This window comes from Triturus cristatus, chromosome 5_1 (assembly GCF_964204655.1).
Source record: "Triturus cristatus chromosome 5_1, aTriCri1.1, whole genome shotgun sequence".
In the NCBI taxonomy this organism is placed as follows: Eukaryota; Metazoa; Chordata; class Amphibia; order Caudata; family Salamandridae; genus Triturus; species Triturus cristatus.
Window position 1 is genome coordinate 563,089,566 of NC_140587.1, and position 23,790 is coordinate 563,113,355.

General features: G+C 43.9%; 1 protein-coding gene across 1 annotated transcript in view; it reads left to right on the forward strand.

Annotated features, from left to right (window-relative positions):
• Positions 1-23,790, forward strand: part of TRAM1 (translocation associated membrane protein 1) — a 201,876-nt gene that overhangs the window by 48,504 nt on the left and 129,582 nt on the right. Inside the window, exon 2 of the mRNA XM_085605459.1 lies at positions 2,318-2,381. Within this exon, the coding sequence (XP_085461585.1) occupies positions 2,318-2,381 (64 nt within the window). The remainder of the gene's footprint in view (positions 1-2,317; positions 2,382-23,790) is intronic.

Genomic DNA, 23,790 nt, shown 5'->3' on the forward strand with positions numbered 1-23,790 from the left:
GCCTTGCAGGCTAAACCTTAGACACGACTTCCGCTTGTATTCTTTTTTGCGTTTCAGGAGATTCTGGGAAACAAGATTCCTAAGGACCCATGCTGGCTGGCCTACAGCAACGAAAGAGGGAGGCTAAACAGTGAAAGGGGACTACCTGCACGTCAGGGAACCGGTGGTTGGACCATAGAACTGGAGACGTTCTAGATGTGGACACTCTGTTTTTTGTTTTTCCTGATGCATCATGGGAACACTTGTTGTTTGTTGACTTTAAAATGGCTGCTATCTTGAAAGTAAAGAAAGTAAAGCATAATCCTCGCCTCCGAGTCCTTAATAGAATTGAAACTTTCCGTTACGGTAGCTAGGAAATTTTTCATTCTGTAACACAGTTGACTTTGTTCCCAACATTAACCTTGCACAGTCTTCCGAAGTGACCTTTTTATTTTTACGTTGATTACAAATCTTTTTTTGTGTAGTAATTATTTTGAGTAAAAATTAAGAATTTAGCAATAACAAATAGTGACATGCAAGTCCAGCTTATTTTCATATTGAGTAACCGATGTGAATTGTGATACATGCACCAATAACGAACAATATTTATTTACAATATTTCAGAAAAGATGGAGAAAGGAGTGATAGAATAAGTTATAGAAGGAAAAAAGTAAGGAGAGGAAAGGAAGTAGATGAGAGAGGGAAGGGGGGTGGGGGGGAGACTAAACTACAAAACAGTGAAGATAAACCCGTTTGGCAAAGTCCAAGTAGAATAATAAAGGTGGGTGGAGAAAAGTGGCACAATAATAGTGATGTGGAAGACTTCAAAATCCATGTGAATTAATGCAAATTATGGAGGCGGATAAGCTGTAAAAAAGGGGGGACCATATAACCAGAAAAATATCTGCTTTGTCCATTAAGTTGTAAATGACCCTTTCACATGACACATTCTTGCACATCTCCATGAGCCATTCCTCATGTAACTGCAATTTTGGAGAACGCCAATGCTGTAAAATTCATTTGGCAACTGTAAGGGCAATGACAAGCAAGCGGCGAGCCTGGTGGGTCAGTTTGGGAATGTCAGATAGGTCATGAAGGCGAATTAGAGGAGGTGAAAGTGATATGAGTAAGTTCATAGAGTCCCAGAGTGTAGACCCAAATCTTATCAGTCGCTGGAAATTCTTTTAAGTTCCCAACATGGTAGAAGCTACCACATCTATAACACAACACGGGTTACCTTTTCTCGGTCTCCTTAACCCTTGCTCTTTCTGACCTAAATCTTCACAACTCTGACGCCTGATGTTTAATTTTTCCTAATATCATTCATGTTTGTTCTACCTTGGCCTCTAATTTCATGCACACATTTTTTCAATTGTTGAATGACCATGGCATTGTTCATAGTAGTATTCCGTATCATCTCTGTAGCCTCACAAATTCTTTCTTGATTTTTTTTTTTTTGTTTTTTTTTACTTTTCATCACTGCTTGGTCCCTCAAATATTGGTCATAAGTAATAGTTTCATATTAAGTTCACGATGCAAGACCCATTGGGTTGAAGCCTATTACTCGACAGACTCATATTCCCTTTGTGAACCTTAGTAGTATTTGAACCTTTTCACTGTAATTGAATTTCTTCACAGATCTCATTTTCAGTTGCCTCAATGTCATCAATAGTTTCATCATTCTCTGAAGGTGATAGATTTTTACACTCCTTCAAACCAACCCCTAGAAAATGCTCTAATAAAGACAGTTTCCTTTCAAGAGTACATTCAATCCCCTTGTGAAAGACGCATGCTAGAAATATTAGGTACCAGTGTTCCCACTCCATTTGAGGTCTCCCCACAACTTGTGGGAAGAATGGTGCATTCGTAATAATTGTCACATTAAATGGCAGGAAACTTGGAGAAGAGCTACACAAATAAATTTAAATAGCAAACTTTCCTAATGCATTATGCCAGGCAGTACCTCATGAAATTAGTCCATTAAGGTGAGTTCATTTTTCACCATACTCCTTCCTTTACACACCAGTTTCACCCTTATTTCACTGTGTCTCTGGAGCCAATCTATGCCAGGCTGACTAGCCCTAATAAGGAGGAAACCGGTCCTGGGTTGCTTGTGTTAGTAGGTTCATGGAGGACCTGGCCTGTCAGTTCGGGCCGAACTGTTTACGAGAAGCAGAGTCATGGCTGATTTGCATATGGCTGGGTCCAAACCTAGGTGGCATGGTGTGTAAAATAGTGCTGTGATGCTGCCCCGAGTAATGCTTATTTTCTTGTAGAGTTTTATGTTTTTAATGCAGCACATTAATTTGGTTAATAACTTTGCAATTTTCTTTTTCAGATTTCAGCTAAAGCAGCTGTCCTTTTTGTCACTCTTCAGTACAATGTTACCATTCCTATCACAGGCAAGTACCCTCTGTGTTTTTCCTTTTACACAAAATGTTAGACTGAAGTTGCAAGCAAATGTTGCCTTTATTGTCTTATCTTGCATCCCAACATATTTTATTACATGTAATGGCTGGAAGCATAGCTGGCAAGGTTTTAGATTGCTAGGTGTGATATTTTCATAATTTGTGTAATTATGAGTGACGTTTTAACGACTGAGTGACACTTTCTCGCGTGCAAAATCAAGAAATGAAGATGAGGGAAACCTATCAATATCAGAAATTAAACCCATATGAGTAATGAGGAACTTTAATAAGAACTTAAAACTGCTACAATGCACCAGAAATTAATGGGCGCTGACCTAGTGCCTTTGTTACCTGATGGTACTGTTAAACTGGTCAGGATGGCCAGGTTCTCGAGAGATCGTTGTTTAGCCTGGCATGTGACGCCCCTCTCGGCGCTATAAGCAGGCGAATTGCATGCAGCACTAGTCAACTTGCACAGGCACCGTACTCCTCTGCTCAATTACACTACACTAGGTGTGCTAACGCCTCATTGTTCAAACTGAGCAGAGAGAGACTGCGGGACTGCACAGTTCTCACACTACAGGGCCACAGCAGGCAGTTCAGAATTAATCCAATTTTATAGCATTTATTACTAGTAGCATGTGCAACTAGATACAGGGCTCTGAGGGCACACTTCTTTCTGAGACAGAGGCCAGCGAGCGCGCCTGCACCCCGACTGTTAGTGGGCCCTGTGGTGGTCTCGAGTTGCAGCGTGGCAATTCTTGCTCAGCCCTGAGCACACCACACACTGTTTCAGCCAGGTCCTTTGTTGGCGGTACACTGTCCAAGGCGTGTGGTGCTACCAATGCCATATTGATTGCCAGGCAGCGGGCCAGTGTGTGCTGCCAGCAGCACTGAACCAGGTGGTCTGTGGCAGGACTCACCAGGATCGTATGCTGATACCGCGGAGGGGCAAGCTGCATTGCATTGCTCGCTCCTTTGACTTCTCAGGCCAGGCCCTAGAGGTTCTGTTTCGAGGCCAAGCAGTGTGTGGCCCCCATCTTATGCCCACTGACGCATGGCTCAGTTGCTGTGCCCCTGAGCCTCCCCCCCACCCCCCCAACCCCCCCAGTCTGGGCCGCAGCACCGGCTCCAGTCCCGGTACCCCGAGGCAGGGGTCGATGAGTGGCTTGGCCAAACCCCGCAAGCGGTACAATATAATCAGCCCGCAACCCTAGTTGCCATTGCCCGGGCCGTCTCCCGTCTCGCCTCCTATCATCACTAGCTTATCAGGGTAATAAAATGTTTTTTGATTGAAAACTAATGAGATTGAAGCAAATTGTTTTTAAAATAGATCTACACCAGGATGCAGAATACACTTGAGGGCTCATTATGTGTTGCGCCCAATCTTGTATGGTTATTGTGCATTTGGCAAACACGGGTTCCTCTGGCTGCGGTCTTTACCACGTATGCAGTACTGCACCATTCAGAGATTCGGGCCTAATGGGGGGAGAGGGAGGTGACCTGGTGAAACTTCTTATTTTCACCATTTCCAGGAGGGAACACTCTGAATGTGTGCTGATTTTCACCACATTTTACTTGGCAGAAGTCATGCAAGCAAAAATTTGAGGTGCTCCGTTACTAGACTCATGATTCTGAAACAGAGTTTGTGTATAGTTGTAATAATAGCTAAACAGCTCAAACATCACAGCTTTCTGCAGTTCCGGACCTTACTGGGTGGGGAGAAGAGGTTGTACAGATTAGGACAGTCAGTGATCATTTTTAAGACCTTTATCTCATTTCCAAAATGACCGAAAATTCTGTGTTCGAGGCATATGAGCTGCAGATCACACACTTAGGATAAGATCACCATCTGGTGTTGGGCTTGGATGCTTGCAGGTTGTTGTCGTCTTCGGAAGAAGTCTTTTGGTCACGAGATAGATGACTCCTCTCTTGGACTACAGTGTGCATGGCCATCCACTCCATCCTCAGATAGTTTTTTTCTGCCGTTGGGTTCGGATGAAACTGTTCCACTCCGGTAGAAAACTTCTAAACCAAGCTTTTCGAAGCGAAAAACTTTTAATTTTCATCGATACACCTTTACTCGACATCGAATTCATCGGGCCGGTTCCGAACGTCGACGCGGGCGATTAAACCTATCCGCACCGTGAGGCCTGCGGCTCATGGAAAGGACACAGTTTTAAAAAATGCCCCCAATGTGGAGCAAAATTCCCGCACAGTGACCATCACAAGGTCTGCAACCTGTGCCTGTCACCGGAACACGACGAGTCCAGCTGTCCAGCCTGCGCCGCATTCCGATCCAAGAAGACCATTCGGGATCGAAGAGCTCGACGCCATATCATGGCACACAGACCAGCTCCGGAACCAGAGGACATCTTTGGGGGCCCCGATGTCCCGGAAGAAGATTCTGAGGAACTTCAAATTATATCAGAAGCAGACGACTCCGACGACCCCATTACTCCGGGGCAACGCGTGAGTACCGATGCCCCTACCCCAACCCCTCCAAAAATGGCATTGGTCAAGACTTCGCCAGCTGGCCCCAGTCTCGACCGAAAACAACCTTCAGAAGTCCCGCCTTCGGGCTCGGCTCCGAAGAAATACAAGCCATCAGGTGGCTCGGGCCCGAGCAAACCACATATTATTGTACCCCCAGCACCTTCGGCACCGAAGACACAAGACCTCTCGGCACCGAAGCCGGCTCCGGCACCTTTGGCACCAAAACCATCGAGGCCCATAGACAAACCGGCACCGAAAGCTCCCAAGCTTAAAGACTCCATTTCGGCACCGAAACCTTCATCGGCACCGAAACCCTCATGAGTACCGAAACAACCGGCTAAGGTCTATACTACACCTCCTAAAGACTCTACCGATCACCCAAAACATAGATCGGAACCGAAAAAATCGGCGCCAAAGTCTGTTCCTGCAGACCAAGAACTTTTCCACCCAGATCCAACGCAAAAAAGGATCTATATTAATCCAAAAACTGGACATGTCACTGCTGTGCCATGTAAGAAAAGGAAGCTAGACACAACACCTTCTCCACTCCTGTAAAGAAGAAGGACTCGGCCACCTCACCCATTCCTCCTTCCTCTCCTGTACGACCTCTTACCCCACCCCCTCTGCCTCCACCACCATTACCTCTACCATCTCCTTCACATACACCACCTCCACAGGATAATGATGATGACCTAGGGGGAGGGGGTGATCCGGATGATCTTAATGATCTTAATGATCCTTTCACAAATCCGGATATTGTACCATTAGACAACTGGGCTTACCCTCTGCCTGATATACCTGATCCTACTACATACCCTTCAAAACCCTCACCTCCAGATGACCACCTGGGGTTTGGACAACTAGTACACAGAGCAGCACTTTACCATGGCGTCACAATGCACTCTGATGCACCCGAGGAAGACTTCCTTTTAGACACTTTTGAGCAGTCTCAGAAATCAGTTCAAATTTTACCTATGATTAAAGGGGTCATAAAACACGCCACAGAAGTTTTTAAGGACCCCGTACGGGCCAGGGTACTTAACCCTCGAATTGAGAAAAAAATATAGACCTGCCCCAGAAGATCCTTCTTATATTAAAGGACAGCTCCCACTGGATTCTTTGGTGGTTTCCAACGCAACGAAGCGGGCTAACTCCCAAACAACAGGAGATGCACCGCCCCCAGACAAAGAATCCAAACTATTAGAAGCCTCGGGCAAAAGAGTAGCAGCACAAGCAGCTAACCATTGGCGTATTGCCAACACACAAGCCCTATTGGCACGCTATGATAGGGCTCACTATGATCAGTTAGAAGATCTCATACAACACCCAGGCAAACGACCTTATACAAGAGGGAAAGCTCATCTCAAATGCCTCAATTAAATGTGCACGTGACGCCGCAGACACTGCCTCTAGAGCAATCAATACAAGCGTACTTTTTAGACGCCATGCATGGCTACGTATTTCAGGCTTTAAGCCAGAAGTACAAAGTACCATACTTAGCCAACCATTTAACCAAGAGCAACTGTTTGGACCAGCAGTAGATACTGCACTTGAAAAAATGAAGAAAGACACCGAGACTGCTAAGTCCATGGGAGCATTGCAGTCTCCACAACCACGTGGCTCCTTTCGACGCTCCTTCTATAGAGGAGCATCCAAAAATATTGGAGCAGACCCCTCCTCCACGTTCAAAACCTCTACACAAACATCCCCCAATAGAGGATATTTTAGAGGAGGATATAGGGGAAACAACACCAAGGGACGAGGTCGAGGCAATACCAACACTCGTACCTCCCCCGCCACTAAACAGTGACTATCTTCCACTCCCCCCAGACCATTCCACTCCAGTCGGGAAAGACTCAAACAGTTCCTACCTGTCTGGAATTCCATTACAACAGACAAGTGGGTAAGACAAATTATCCAGTATGGTTACTGCCTGGAACTCACAAATACCCCCCCCCCCCCCCCCACATATACCACCCAAACAGCGTTCCATGTCGCCATACCATCTTACACTCCTCAAGCAAGAGGTTCTCTCCTTGCTTCAAAAACACGCAATAGAGCCAGTTCCCTTCCAACATCAGGGCACAGGGGTATACTCTCTATACTTCCTAATCCCCAAGAAGGACGCGGCGTTAAGACCCATACACGACCTCAGACTCCTAAATCGGTACATACACTCAGATCATTTTCATATGATCACTCTTCAACAAGTGCTTCCACTATTACAGAAAGGCGATTTCCTTGCCACACTAGATCTCAAGGAAGCCTATTTTCACATTCCCATGCACCCTGCTCACAGGAAATATCAAAGATTCCTGGTAGACGGGCAACACTATCAGTTCACTGTCCTCCCATTCGGAGTGACAACTGCGCCCAGAGTATTCACCAAATGCCTAGCAGTAGTAGCAGCGCATCTCAGGAGACAACAAATTCATGTCTTCCCATATCTCGACGATTGGCTCATAAAAGCCAATTCATTCAACAAATGCGTTCTACACACTCACCAAACTATTCAAATTTTACTCAAATTTTACACAACTTGGGATTCACCATCAATTATCCCAAATCTCAACTACAACCCTCCCACATACATCAATATCTGGGAGCCACCATAAATACCTCCAAGGCCATAGCTTATCCCAGCCCAGCCAGGATAGCCAATATACAAGCTCTCATCTTAAAATTTCAATCCCAACACTCTCCCAGCAAGAGTGTTCATGCAACTCATAGGTATGGCGTCATGCATCTTCATTGTGCCTTATGCACGACTTCAAATGCATCCCTTGCAAGAATGTCTAGCACGTCAGTGGAACCAGGCTCACGGACAACTTACGGATCTGGTGTTAGTGGACAGTCGCTCACATCGCTCACTAAAATGGTGGAACACCATAAACCTGTCCAAAGGGCAGCCGTTCTTAGAGCCTCTTCCACAGATAGTGCTGACAACCGACGCATCTCTCACAGGGTGGGGAGCCCATCTCCTAGGACACACCACTCAGGGCAAATGGACCACTCAACAAAAAGTGCTCCATATCAATTACTTGGAACTACTGGCAGTGTTCCTAGCATTGAAATCATTCCAATTACATCTAAAGAACAAAACCGTCCTCATCCGGACGGACAACATGACAGCCATGTATTACATACAGAAACAAGGAGGCACACATTCTCTCCAACTGTCCCAGCTCGCACAGAACATTTGGAGATGGGCAATTCCCCAGAACATCTACCTGCTAGCAGAACACCTTCCAGGAGTTCACAATCAGATTGCCGATTTGTTGAGTCGACAAACCCAACAGATCCACGAATGGGAATTACACCCACAAGTCCTACTCCCATTCTTCCAAAAAATGGGGCCAACCAGACATAGACCTGTTCGCGACACACAAACGCAAAATGCCCAACCTTTGCCGCCAGGTTTCCCCACCCACAGTCGAAGGGCAATGCGATATGGATGAACTGGTCAGGCAGATTTGCGTACGCTTTTCCGCCTCTCCCACTCATTCCATTCGTGGTACGCAAGCTCAGGCAACAGTCTCTCAAGCTGATACTAGTAGCTCCCACATGGGCACGTCAACCCTGGTTCACAAAACTGCTGGAACTCTCTAGTTCCACACCAAAGACGGCACCTCTCCCCGTCCTTATTAACCCAGAACCATGGAGAAATCAAACACCCCGATCCACATCAACTGAACCTAGCGATCTGGCTCCTGAAGTCCTACAGTTCGGTTACCTCAACCTACCACCAGACTGCATGAATATTATAAAAGAGGCCAGACGGCCTACTAATAGAGCCTGCTACGCTGCAAAATGGAAAATATTTGCCATTTACTGCACTAACAATGATATACGCCCACTGGATGCATCCATCCAGAACATCATTTGCTACTTACTACACTTGCAAAGATGTAATTTAGTGTACTCATCCTTGCGTCTCCACCTAGCAGCAGTAGCAGCCTACTTACAAAATCGACAACACTTGTCACTATTTAAAGTGCCTGCGATCAAAGCCTTCATGGAAGGTCTTAAAAGGATTATTCCTCCCAGATTACCACCCTCTCCAGTGTGGAATCTAAATATTGTTCTCACTAGGCTCATGGGTCCCCATTTGAACCTCTGCATAAATGCGAACTACAATTCCTTACATGGAAAGTGGCTTTCCTTATTGCTATCACATCCCTTCGAAGGGTAAGTGAAATCCAGGCTTTAACCATACAAGAACCATTCCTACAACTACATCGTAACAAAGTGGTTCTTAGAACAAATCCAAAATTCCTGCCAAAAGTCATTTCTCCATTCCATCTTAACCAATCAGTCGAGCTACCAGTGTTCTTCCCAAATCCGGACTCGGTAGCTGAAAGAGCTCTTCATACCTTAGATGTTAAGAGTCCTGCTTTATTACATTGACAGAACCAAATCTTTCCGCAAAACCAAACAATTGTTTGTTGCTTTCTCTCCACCACATAAAGGCAACCCCATTTCCAAATCAGGGATAGCCAGGTGGATAGTTAAATGTATCCAAATATGTTTCCAAAAAGCTAAACGCCCTCTAACAGTTCCCCCTAGAGCGCACTCCACACGCAAAATAGGGGCTTCCATGGCCTTCTTAGGAAACATTCCCTTAGAAGATATTTATAAGGTAGCCACATGGTCTACAACACACACCTTCACTAAACATTACTGTGTTGATGTGCAAGCCAAACAACAAGCTTCTGTGGGTCAGGCTGTCCTTGAAACTTTATTCCAAACTGCTGCAACTGATACAGGTGACCACCGCTAGTGGAGACACTGCTGTTTAGTCTATCCTAAGTGTGTGATCCGCAGCTCATATGCCTCGAACGGAATATGCTACTTACCAGTATGCATCTGTTTTTGGCATGTAGAGCTGCAGAGCCACACACGCCCACCCACCTCCCCGGGACCTGTATCTGTTCCAGCATTGTCTTAATTAGACATTACACATGGACATCCTTTCTTTATTCTTACACACCATCATTTCCCATCATGGCGAAAAACAATCTGAGGATGGAGTGGATGCCCATGCTCACTGTAGTCCAAGGGAGGAGTCTCCTATCTCGTGACCAAAAGACTTCTTCCGAAGACAACAACAACCTGCAAGCATCCGAGCCCAACACCAGATGGCGATCTTATCCTAAGTGTGTGGCTCTGCAGCTCTACATGCCAAGAACAGATGCATACTGGTAAGTAGCATTTTCCTTATCAGGAATGCTTTATAAATAGATATTTCTTCCTTGCTCTTCTTGGAGTGAAAAGTGGTTGCATTCTCTTTAACAAACCTATTATACTGCCATGCATGCCTCTTGTATTAAACAATTGCGACTACTTCCTTTGTTTTTGGCTTTACATGAGTGACATACAAACCGCAGCCCCAATCAAGAGGCCAAGCTTTCCCCATTACAAGTCAAAGCAGCCCATGGTCCATTTTAGAGAGTAAAATCGTCTCTCAGGCACTCTCCTGTGCCCATAGCTTAACTATATTATGGTTGGAACCGAAAAATACAAGTGGCATGAAGGTAGCCTATGGCCTGTGCTCTACATAGATCTCTTCCACATCACTGAGGCTACAGTTCTAGGTATACCTTTGAGCAGCCTGAATTTCTTTCCGTTTGGATTTAACTGCCCTAATTCGAGGCAAGTATACAGCCAGTCATGTTTCAATATAAAAAAGTAGTGCAGGGAAAACTTGATATGCTGTATAGTCATTCAAGGGAACGAGGATATGTTTTTCCATAAAAGCCATGGTCATTTTGTAAATAAACCCACACTGCTCCACAGTGGAATAAGGGGTTATTAACCCGTTGCTTCATGTGAATAAAAAAGCCCTGCTTTTGGGAGGGAATGTTTAGATTATTTCAAGGATACAGAGGCAGGATTATGCTTAATATCTCTGTGCTTGCAACTTGCCAGCCATATTAAACATCAGTAGATAAAATGTTAGAGCTACTAAAAGTGATCGAACCAGCCACTGGCAAGCATCCGTTCCAGGTAAAGTCTCTAAAGGCCTTTATTTTAGTAGTATTAATTGTCCCACTTAACTTTGTACTTGTCTTTTTTGTTTCATCTGGTTTGTCACTTGGTCCCTTCCTTGTCGTGATGTCTTATTTGGTCATGGTTCTGTTTGTGATGAAATGTGACTACTCGAGATTTTGTGTTTGTCATTCAGTGACCGCTAATAACATGAAGCTCCTGGTGGTACACTGACTCTCGTATCAGACTATCCATCTTTGGTGCTTATTTACGTGGTGATAAATATTCCAGTGTATGTACTGGGCTGCCTTAGGTGATGTCCAGCTGCATCAGCCTTATCTGCAAATGTAACACTGGTTACTGGATGTAAAGGAACACTGAAATTGAGTCGCATAAGGAGTAAATGAAAACCTGCTGGTCACCACCGTTATCTCGCAGTTTCCTGGAGGGAACAAGGGTCATTTGTGGAGGAAATAACCCTGTAGACAAAGGGATAGCAGGGAGTGACTGGGTTTAGGGAAGAAGCTTTCACCAACGCGGTGACGGGCAGACAGACTGAGAAAGGTGCCACCTAGATGAGCTGTGGCCACTGATGCACTGTTCAGCGGGGGGCGGATGTCCACGCTGAGGAAGGCGCAGCGTGGGGAGGTTGTGTTGCGAATGAAAATTTGCCTAGCTGTAGTACAGGTAAGTTTCAATTCTATTAAGGACACTGAGGCGAGGATTATGCCTTCTTCCTTTGCTTTATTTTTTACAGCAGCTATTTTCAAAACTACCACCAAAACTACATTTCCTATTAACCACAGGGAAATAGTTTTAACAAGTTTTTTCACGCTGCCTGCACTCCAGTCCTCAGTTGGTCCTTCCGCGGTGTTTACTCCTCCTTTCTTCGCGCGAGCCATTGCCTGTCTGACTTTACGCATCTTGTTTGGATCCATAGTTTCCTTAAAAAAATAGGCAGCGTCCGAGAACCGTACCAGAACGAGTTAATTGTCAGAACAACACCAGCTAACATTAGATACAGGACCAAGCCATTGGATAAGCATGAACAACATTGCAAGTGAACCCATGAATCAATTACTTACATCAGAACGGGGAGGATCCACGTCTTCAGTGTTCTTTGGGAAGGATAATCCTCACCTCCGTGTCCTTAATGGAGTTGAAACTTACCTGTACTACAGCTAGGCAAATGTTCATTCTATGTCAGGACCAGAGGCTCAGATTATGCCAGTTTAAAGCTTGTCAATAACCAACTGAGCCACTTCCAACACTGGCTTAAAATAAAACCTCTTAAAGGTAGGGTCTGAGGACCAATCGGCATTGCGTATCTGGTCTTCCAACCGTGCTCTGAGATAGGCCATCGCCCCCCTACTGCATCGCCCAACGTACCCATCTGGCTATTGTCGGGGATGAGACTGCTCTGTACGGTTTCCGTAGCGCAATGAGCAGTTTCTTCTCGCCCGGAAGGCGAGTCTCCTCAGTCAATTCTTCATAAGCTCGAAGGCACTGCACCACACACAGTTTGGGGAGTCTCGGAAGGCCGGGTATGAGATGACCCTGGTATTCACTGGGTTTTCTGCTCACCATAAATAATACCCCCTCCGGGGAGAACACTCTAGCCGAAATGTCTAAGGCACTCGCATCCGAGACGCGCCTGCATGACATCAAGCATAAGTGTCACTAATTTGGCCATAACCCCTTTGCAAGACAGAAACCTGTTCAATTGCCAGGATAGAAAAAGATTCAACACTAGGTTCACATCCCATATAACGGAATAACGTGGCTCCGGAGGGAGTGACCGACTAATCCCCCTGAGGAACCTACAAACGAGGGGGTGTTCTCCGTCCGTGAATGGCCAGCTGAAATCGCTGAATGGAAGGTGTTGGTAGACCGGTAAGCCCGCCAGGAAATTAAGGATGTGGACTACATCCGCTCCCAGGGAATCGACACTCTGTCGCATACACCAACGACTCCATCTGTTCCATGCAGATTAGTACCTCTTGGTCATGCTGTTCTCCCATGCTCTGGCGATTTAAATTCTCAGCCTGTCCCAAAAGGCCTGGAAGCGACCAGTGACTCCAGAGATACGCCAGGCCATCATCCTCAACGTTCCTTCCACTTCCAGCCGATGAGGATCGAGATCTGGATTCAGGAGCATGTGTGGAAATTGGGGGAGTCTGATTGGAGAATCCCAATAAAGTGCCTGTAGAACTGGAAACCACACTTGAGAGGTCCACAATTTCCGCTTGTTGGCGACGAAGGAGGGCGGACACTCACGTGATCATCGAAAAAGGAGCCCTACTCCCGCTGCCAGTCATAAAAAAAACGCATCTGTTGCCATCGCCTGAGGATCAGACCTCCAACTGAAATACCTCGCCAACTGATGATCCAGACGTGACGTAAATAGGTCGACGGAGAAGGTGCCCCATCTCTCCGTCAACTGAGAGAACACCTGCGGGTCCAACTTCACACACTGTAATCCAGGAGGTGGCACGAGGGCCAGTCTGCCACTTTGTTCGCCTGACCCGGGAGGTATTCCGCCGTGACCGACACCTGGTTCTCCAGGCAGAAGTTCCAAAACTCCTTGGCTAGGTTTGCCAGTTCCCTGGATCTGGTGCCGACTAGGTGGTTGATGTACCAGATGGCGGAGATATTGTCCATTTTGAGGTACCTGGGGAGACTTGAGGGGGAGCTAGCGCAAGATTAGCCCATTTGGCACATTCCTTTGAAATCTGCACCGAGAGGAGCTGCTCCAAGGGCTCCATTGCTTGATTTATATCCCTGTAAATGGTGTCATCCACTGCCTGGTAAACAATTGGCGTCCCAAGGGAGATAGGACAAGGGGTCCTCCTCCTGGAACTGATCCTGATCTGATTGCATGACTGGTAGGTACTGTGGCCAAGGCTGGGCTCTCTGAGGGGCAGCGCTTGTCAGCACTCCATCTCTATTGCTGGACTTGTGCTGCCCATAGAGAGGGCACAGCGTCCCCAAGTGGCGGGAGGACCTCACTGCACTTTCATATGGGCAAATGTTGTGTAAGGTACGCCAATGCGTCCCGTGAATGCAGGGAATCTGTGAAAAACAGATTACAGTTAACGCGCATTTAAAATCACCGCAAATAATTACATTTCCTACCCCCAAACAGGAGAAACCAGAAAAAACGAATTAACTTGCTGCTGAGCAGCGAAGAAAGAGGAGAAGTAAATAAAGTGGAAATGCCATCTGGGGACTGGTTTGCAGACAGCATGAAAGGACTTGTCAAAACAATTTATTTCCCTGCTGTTCATGGGAAATGTAGTTTTGGTTGTTTTAAAAATAGCTGCTGTACGTACAAAATAAAGCAAAGGAAGAAGGCATAATATGAGCCTTTGGTCCTGACCTAGAATAAAGTTTATCACAGTTAAACTGAAGAAGTTCCTAAGAAATTGTAAAAGCTGTAGATGCTCGGTGTACTGTGAAGCTGCTTTATGGCTTGAAAAAAGTTTTTTTTTCACTCTAATCACTGGGAGGAGTGGTGCAGTAATATCCTTACTTGAAGGTGTGTATTAAGCTGCATGCTTTAAACGGATATTGGTGATCTTACGTTACAATATTAAGCATTCACTGCTCCTCTCTGCCGCAGGATGCCGCACCGGTGCTAAGCATGAGTGAAGCTACCTGCGTAGAACAATTGTGGAGAGGATACCACATGCAACTGCAATGCAGCACGAAATGTAATGTTGCTGACAACTGAAAAGATCCTTCCAGAATGTATGCATATTACATGAAATGTCACCAGAAGGATACTGTGTTTTGGCTTCTGGATAAGGGTCACTGCATGGTTTGTGAGCAGATGTTTTCTGACAGGGTTTCGAACGTGCAGCATCAGAACAGCGGTCTCCTTCCTACTTAGTGGTAGGGTGGTGTGTGGGATCTATGTCTCTGCTGGTGCGAATATTCTGGCAGTCTCCTAAAAATTTTTCTGTTTTAGCCCTCTCAGTATAGCCTTGGGATCTCACCTGTTACCACGAGGCTTCTCACCTTTCTACTCCAGTCATAACCTATTGTCTGCAGAATATGTTAGTCACTCAGACGGAGAACATGTTAAAGGAACAGTGCTTCTTTTTCTGCAATGGGTGTGTGCCTCTGCAAAGGCTAGAAACGGAGAAAATACTTTTCCTTTTTTCGTTTCCCTGGACATTCACAGTGTTGGAGAAAGGTCCAGCAGTGAGTTTGTTCACCAAGTCCTAAATGAAGCGAGGACTTGTCTATTTTAGGTGTCTGGTACCCAGGATCTGTGTACTGTGCTTGTTCACTGCATGTTTTTGTGGGATGTGAATCTAAGAATAGAATGTTTGTTCACCGTGTTTTCTTTTGTGTCCGTTGTTTGTGCTTAGTATTGGGTGCTTTTACTTGCACGTTGTTCATGTATCGGTGAGCGGGAGAGAGGATGGGTATTAAAGGTGTGTACGACTGAGTTGTCTGTTGTAATGGTTTGATTTTTAGGTCTCGCCTGACCCAGCGCATGCGCTGGTCCGGCAAGACATTTTGTGAGGGCTCCAAAAAGTGCTACCAGGCCAGCCTAGAGCTACAGTGCATGTCGCGCTTTACCGCGATTACTTTCGCGGCATCAGGGTTTCCGTAACCCACAAGCACTCCAATAAGAACAAGCATTGGCATAGCCAATAGGTCTTGCCTTTGGGACCTTATAAGTGTTTAACCATGCAACAGTTGCATAACTAAACACTTATAAGGTCCCAAAAGCGAGACCTATTGGCTATGCCAGTGCTTGTTTTAACAGCTGCAATCTATTGAAGCCTCACAGAGAACATCAAAGCGGCCGCTGGGTCAGGCGAGACCTAAAAAGCCATTAATATGGCCTCCGAGCTCCTGGTTTTGAGTACTTTCTCGCCCTTCTCAAAGACGCCATTACGGGTTATTCTTTTTTCTTTTCGAGTAGGATCATCAGTAGTGTGGGTGTAGTTAATATTTATAGAAATATATTTTTGTATTTTCGATTTTGTGTGTGTGGTTGGTGATAGTTACTTGTTTGAGTACCTGCCATCTGAAGGACTAATACCTGCATTGTAGGGCTTGTGATATGTGCATGAGGTAATAGACTAAGTGTCTACAATATCCCTTTAAATCAGTCTGGGGAAGAAGAGCGGGTCTTGTAGTGTGTTAATGCTGTCTTTAGAAAGACATGTTGGTTTGCAAAAAGGGGAGGGCTGTTGTGAATTTGGTGAGGTCCAACTATATGCTACTTCTCAAATGTGTTAAATATATGTGTGGCGTTCGAATATGGCATCACTGTGTGATATCTGTTATTCAGTGGAACTGTTTGCACATTGCATCTTTTAAGCAACAAGGTTCCTTTAGGTATTTTGTCTGGATTTTCCTGTTGGAAGCAGGGTGTATGTGTATCGATACTCGGCCCAGCCAAGTCTTCTTCCTTGTGTATGAATTGTAGTGGGGCCCACCACTCACCTCATGGCTGTTTCAGCTGTTCCATTTTCTTTCTTTATTTTGAACCAGCAACCTTTCCTGGTAACCAGACCACTAGTATTTGAGTCTCCTCATCAAGTGTCCACACCCTAAGTATTCTCTTAAACTTTTGAAATCAACTGCACGTCTTAATTGCATTACTCCTCCAGGCTATACAACATGTAGTTGACCAGGTGATGCAAGGCGACACAAGCATTCTCTAGTCGGAAGAACATAACCTTTAGCTGGTAGAGGTGCTCTGAAGTGCAGAATGCAGTCTTTTCCATGGTACCAGATAAAAGGGCAATCTGTCAGCCATTGGTTACATCAGATATATGGATTTACTTGCCTACCCCAGATCTGTTGAGCATCTTGTCAGCAAATATGAAAGGAAGAGGCCTTTGTCTCCATGTCTCTATTGAAAGCCCAAAAGTCCATGCTGAAACAAAGGTCCATCAACCCCTGTTTGGGTACCAGAACTGTTAGGCTGTCTCATGGGGTATGAGAGCTGTCAGTCTCTCTTCAGCCCAAGATCTTGGTTGCTTCTGCCTTGATTCACTCCTGGACCCCAATCCAAAATCTCATAGAGCTTGCTTTTTACTGTTAAGCTGTCCCACAGTATCTCTGCTATGGACACACAGGTGTTAACCATACATTGAGCTAATAGGTGTGTCAAACCTTACTAATACCTCTCTACACCCGTTCTGCTTCACGGAAGTTCGATTAGGGGCAAGTCGTACCCCATGTACTAAGCCCTGTTTTTCATCGCTGTGCATCAGGTCTGGGAGGGGGAGTCTCTTCCTCAACCTCTTCTGCTACAGCTAGATTGCCGATTGTAAGGTCTGAGCTAAGGTATGGCTTCAGTCTGTTCAAATGAACAACGTAGATGGTTCCCAAGTGGCACCTGTGTCACCCACTTAACTGACATTCTTCCTGGTTGCCTCGTAAGGGATGCTCAATTTTCTTCTCGAAAGCTCACGGACCGACTGGCTTTTGTACCAAAACCTCCTGACCCTCCTGGTTCTTGTTTAGTGGTGCCTTCTTGATGTAAAACCCTCCTTTTGATGAGCTTGAGGGTTTTTCTTCACTATGTTCATTAGCTGAGCCATCAGTTTTCGAAGTCTGAGGACATAGTTCTTAACATCAAGGGTAGGAGATTACGGGGTACGCTCCAAGCCCTCTCTGACTGAGGCATGTGAAACATGGGCAGTGTGAATAAACAAAAGTTCAAATTGGCTAAACCCCCACTCCCTCCTGTGCAATCCCCTAGTAGGTGAACAAAATAGGAGGTAAATCATCCTCTTGAGTATCTTTGGTATAGGTCCCATCATGCTTTTGATGGTCTTTGAAAGCATTTCACCATCCCAGTGGTCTGTTAGTGGTGTTGGGGGAAAGAAGAGATAGTAATTCAATTGCTTTCACATGGCCCTTGTCTACGTGAAATTTAAATTAGTCTCTCGGATTTAACCTTCCTGGGGTAATTCGAACCTGGAAAAGATCAGAGGGTGAGCAGTGCCACTACGTTGGCAGTAGCGCCCCTCAATGCTAATGCTTTGGGCCATGTGGTGGCATGATCATCATTACCACCGTATGTATACTTGTTGCCTGAGGCAGAGGGAGGATCAAATGGACCAACTAGGCTTTTGCCCATCCTTTCAAAGTGCACCCCAACCACTAGTACGGACACCAATAGTGTCTTGGTTTGGCCTCCAGACTTGCCACTCACTTAACAAGCTGGGTAAGTTCTGCATAACCTCTCTCCATCTTGGCCACCAGATGGTCTATAGAACTAAGTCGCTATGCTTGGTGTTTTTGATTGTGTTCATCCAGTCTTGCTTAATGGGCTAGTGACAACTGGTAGTTCCTTTGTACCTGTGAGTCAGTTTTATTTTCGGATTTGTAGAATGCATCAACCAACCAAAGGTACCTTGGTGCTATTAGCCTCTTACTGGCAGAGTTCAGGGTTTACTGCTGAACTATTCAAAAACCCATCCTCTTAGATCATGCTGTCTTTCATGCGTGCTGGTTCCAGTCTGTTCCTGGAACATCTTATGTCAGCCCACTAAAGTAGAGAACTCCAATTGTGGCTTGCAGGACCCTGACTGGTAAGGTCCTCTAGCTGCTATGGCAGTGACCCAGACTAATAGTCTGTCTGCTTCTTGGGCCTCATCGTCCTCCTCCATCTGGAGCAGGGTCAATGGGGATCATGGAAGATTTCTTAGATTTACGTTGAACGAGGCATACTTAAGCTCTGATCTCATGCACCCATATAAAGAACTTGTATTTCTCCAATTAATGATATGCACTCTTCATTCTAAACTTGTTTTGTTGACTAGTCTTATGAAAATCTGAACTATTAACCACATTGGCGTATGTATCTGTGGTGTTGGTAATTTTGCTCAATGCATTGCAGGCTACTACCATCTTCAGGAGCCAACTAGCGATGTTTATTTGCAAAAATATGCTGCAAATATAAGTTAAACTGCATTACATGTTACAAGGTCACTTGAATTACTATGCTTTACACACCTTCCTCAGTTCAACCTGGAACTTTGCCTGGAGCAAGGCTAAACCTAAAATAATACAGAAAATTACCAGTGGCAAGGGTGTCAGTTGTGCAAGCCTAACAAGATCCCCATGTGATTGGTGAGGAATCCTATGGTGCTCCAAGGAGAGAGTGGCCACCTGTACGCTCTAATGTGGAGTGGACTAGGTACACAACCAGAACAAATATATTGAGTCTCTGGGCAGCACTACATTCAAACAGCGGAACACATGCCGACGGACAACGTGAACACTCTAAAAGCACACCGGAGATTCGTAACAAGATATTATTTTTACGGCATACGGACTTTGGATCGCTATGATAGTTTTGCGGATCTGTCTTTAAAGCGCACTTAATGAGTGTGGACGATGTACTGAACGAACTGGATACATTTTCTGACAGTTAAGACGCTTGTATAGCCCTGATGTAGACCTTATGGTTCATGTATCTGACAAAACACGTCTTGGTTACAAATTGAGACTGAAGTATACCTGAAAACTGCAGAAGTGAATTACAACTTACTGTGTCGATTGAAGACTAAAAAGATAATGAATTGCAGCTGAAGAACACGAACACTTATTTGTACTTATCTGTTTGAATGTAGTGTTGCTCTGGGACTAAATATAAACATAAAATAACGCCCTCCCCTAATAATGTGCGTTAATTGTCCCCCTTATATTACTTGGTGCTCATGCATTTGTTGAGCAGATTTTCCGTTGCACTTTAGTTTTCCCTTGGATGTCTCATATGAAGTGAAACATACAGGGGTAAATCTGTAAGAGTATGCAGGAACCTTGTTTTAGCTTAGCTAAAAACACCACAAGATATTCAAATTCAAAAATTCTTTATTTTGGTTCAGTTAAAACCATAAAAGATGCATATAAAATCAATTTTCAATTATTTAAGTACAGTTGATAATTTATATTCAGCACGGTAGGGGCATTTAATAAAAAGATGGCAGTAGTATAACCTGTCCCCGCTATCGCTAATAAAAATATATGCAATACAATAAATACATTAAAACTAGGCATTAGGTGAATTTTATAAAATCATTTGTGTCAAGTCCTTAACCTCTTCTGTTATTTGTACTTTACTATGGAATTCATATATAAACTTCAAAGTGCTACTATTACTTTTTGGTGTAAATGCAAGATCACAGTTTCCATGTGCCAACATTTAATCATAAAGTGCATGTGCGTAAACAAAGTGCATGTGCAAATTATGCTAAAATCAGAGCCTTAAATCAACATAATCATGAGCTATTAGAGCTTCAGCCCTTATGAGACTTACATTAAATAAGTATCTACTTACACTAAAAACAATTGGTTGTGATGTATCTGTTTTCAGTATTCTTTCTCCCTCTTGACAAAACCTGGTGTTCATATTTTTACAGATGGGTTTAATCCATTTCATCCTTGGTTTGTCATACGATGGACAGAAAAATAGTACATGCAAATCATTTTCTTTAGTCTCACTTTGGCATAGTGCACATAATTCATTACTTTTTCCATCATGGTTGCTAACCCATCTTGATTTGTTAGCATTTGTTTGTAGCACACCATATCTGAACTTCATATATAAAGATTTGGCTAATTGTGTGCGCACCTCATCCAGAAAGGATTCAAAGCTTGCTACATCTTTGAAGAGAAGGAACCTAATTGTTAGTGACCCGGTAGTAGAGCTATGTAACACACTATTTTGGATAGAAGCCCAAAAAGTGGATTTTAGCAGTTTCCTCGAGGTTGGTGACGGCTGAGTTGGGTCTTCCCAATAGTGAGGTTGACCCAACTTCATGAGCCAAGAAGAAACCTGTTTAAGCCATGGGATGTCCCTGCTCTGATCAATCTTCAGAATCTCCTCTAGGCCTTCCTTATAATGTGTCAGTTCTATGGTTGACCAAAGTCTCACCCAGAATAAGAGGTCTTAATAGAGCATAGTGATCAGTGCGTTTTAACATTTAGGTCCATAGTAATCTGAATTAGAGGTGCTCGTTTTGGGAGGCTTTATAGTTTTCTGAAAAATTTATTTTCTCCCAATACGAAATTCTTTTTGCAGTGGGGCCCCCATATTTTAGCCCCATAAAGAGAGGCTGATTGTGCTTTGTTTGAATATCTCCAAAGCGGGGGACACCGCTTTCGAGATACTACTCCCATGTTTTTTTTTATTATCGGCAAGAAATTTGAAGCAAAATTATCTTTTTTTCAATTGTGGCTTCCAAGACTATTTTGTGTCTAGGGTTATACCAAGGTAATTAAAACTTTGTACATATTCTAAATTTTGATTATTTAACACTAATTCTTTTTAAAGGATCTGTGTGGATTTATTGCCATATACTTGGTTTTGCTTGAATTTATTTCAAGGCCTTTCATAGTACAGTATGTACGGAAAGAATCCATTAAGCATTGTAGTCCTTTGGGGGTTTGTGATATTAATATGGTGTCGGCGAATAAGAGCTGGCGCCAGATCTCCCAACTTAGGTGCATCATTTAGGCATCCGTGTAATTACTTTGGAATGTCATATACGTACAATGAGACTAAGGTAGGTGCCAGTACACACCCCTGGCGTACACCCCTTCTTACAGGAATTGGCTTGGTGAGTTCGCCCCTCTGCCCCCATCTTACTTTTGCGAAGTTGTCCTCGTGTAGTCTTATTATTTGCACAAGTAATTCACCTGGCACCCCTTCACATCTCAACGATTCCCAAGGTATATTTCAAGGAATAAAATCGAATGCTGCCTTTAGGTCTACAAAAGCAATATACAAGTGGCCTTTCTTAAATGTATATATTTCCTGCATAGGCATATAAATCTAAAGACCTGATCAATCGTACTGGTTTTAATTCTAAATCCTGCCTGGAATTTTGAAAGCACATTGTTCTCCTCTATCCAATCATTTGTTTAAAATATACCTAGCAACATTTTTTTGTAAAATATCTATTAAACTAATTGGGCGATAATTTGCGGAATCATAACAGTTGCCTTTTTAAAAAATCGTTACAATTTCTGCCCCTTTCCATGATTCAGGTATTGATGTGCCCGAGGCTATTGCATTGCATAAGCAATTTATGTATGGTCCCCAGACACTGGTCTCTTGTTTCAGTAAGTCTCCCGGAATTTTATCAGGGCCTGGGAGCTTTCCCTGATTTGACTGCATCAACTGCCATGATTGTTTCCTTCAGACTGAAGTGTAGGTTAGTAATCTTTAAATTAAGGACCAAATAATCAGTAATAGGGGATTGCTTGCTTTCAACTGCTGCGTAAAGGCGAGTAAAATGATCGACCCAAGTATTGGCGTCAAGAGAGCGATCCCTAGAATCCATGCCTGTTTTGTTTCCTTTTGCTATTAATCTCCAAAAGCCTAACTGGTCCTTGGACTTAGCAGCACTAATTAGGTCTGTCCAGATATCATCGTCCCATGTTTTTTTTGCGTTAGCAAGAGTTCTCTTATACTTAATCCTATTCTCTCTTATGGCAGTTATATTGTTGTTTTTTATTGCCAATATAAGTTCGGCTTTTACTTCACGGCACTCCTTGTTATACCAGGGGTTTACTCCTTTGTTTACATCTTTTCTTCCTCCATTGCTCTCCTTGGGTATTTTGCTCACAATCGGAATTAATGCATCTAAAAGGGCATTATGTAGATCTAACATTGAAATTTTTTCTTTAGGTATATCTATATAGAGTGAGTTAGTGTCTGCGAATATATTGTAAATATGTTCCATGTACTGACTATTTCCTAGAATGTATGGCCACTTTATAGCTCGACGATTATTGTTCACTAAGGTATTGTCCGTGAAGATACTACTATCCTCATTACTCGAGGAAGTGGAGAGAAAAAGATGGGCTGATAACGTCAATTGTAAGGGTCAATGGTCATTCTCAGTTCTGGGGTCTATTATTAAGTCAAGGACATTTGAACACAACTCCATCGATACCATTGTATAGTCTATAGTACTCTGGGAGTCCCCTCTACAAAATGTATATGTATTTGGTCTATCCGAAGGTAGACTGCCATTGCAAGCTCTTAGTCCCTGCCACCACAAGATATAAAATCAGCTGCCTAAGGTGAACGCGTTCTTAATGACCTAGCAACCATAATAATCCTGTGGACTACCTAATAGGTATCTTTTATTTTTCAAAAATAGGCGTTTGTGTTTTGCTTTGCTGGTAATATGGAGCAGCATGTGAACAGTCCTGCTTACATCTGTGCTCTTGCCCTCAGTGTCCTGTAAATCTTTAAAATTCGGAAATGTACACAGCTATTCATCCAAAAAAGCCTTCAAATCTCATCTCTCCAAAGAGATTGTTTAGACATGCTTCATTCAAACCATTTTCTTGAGTCGTCTTGTTTCCTTCCTATCTTGTAAGTGCATCAAATATTTTGATTTAGTTTTATTCTCATGTCAACCAATACTGTTTTCCTATTTCTGGTGTTCACTTTCAGTGTTTTGAAGCTTAGTCTTTGTGTGGATTTTGTTTTATGGAATTACTCTCTAGGCTCTGAAAGTATATTCTAGTATCATCAATACAGTATATTTATGCTACACACATCACTTAATGAAGTTGCACCGTCCCATCTTTGAAGGTAACCTGATGGTAGATTGATGGCACAGTGCGTTCTTTCCCACACCCCCCCAAAAAAACACTGGTGAAACAAGCATTTGCAATGCAATAGGTCTCGCATTGTTTAGGTTTGAACTATTGGCATTGGTAAATAATGCAACACCAATAGCTCAAACTTTAATAATTCGAGAGCTGTTGCACTATAAATGTTCAGAGTGGACAAACAAATAGCGAGCAAGATGACGGGAGGGAGTGAAAAAGCAATATAGGGGGTGAGAGAATAGAGATGTGGGATAGGATTAGTGAAAGTGACGAAAAGGCGAAAGTAAACCGAGAGCCCCTATTAAAC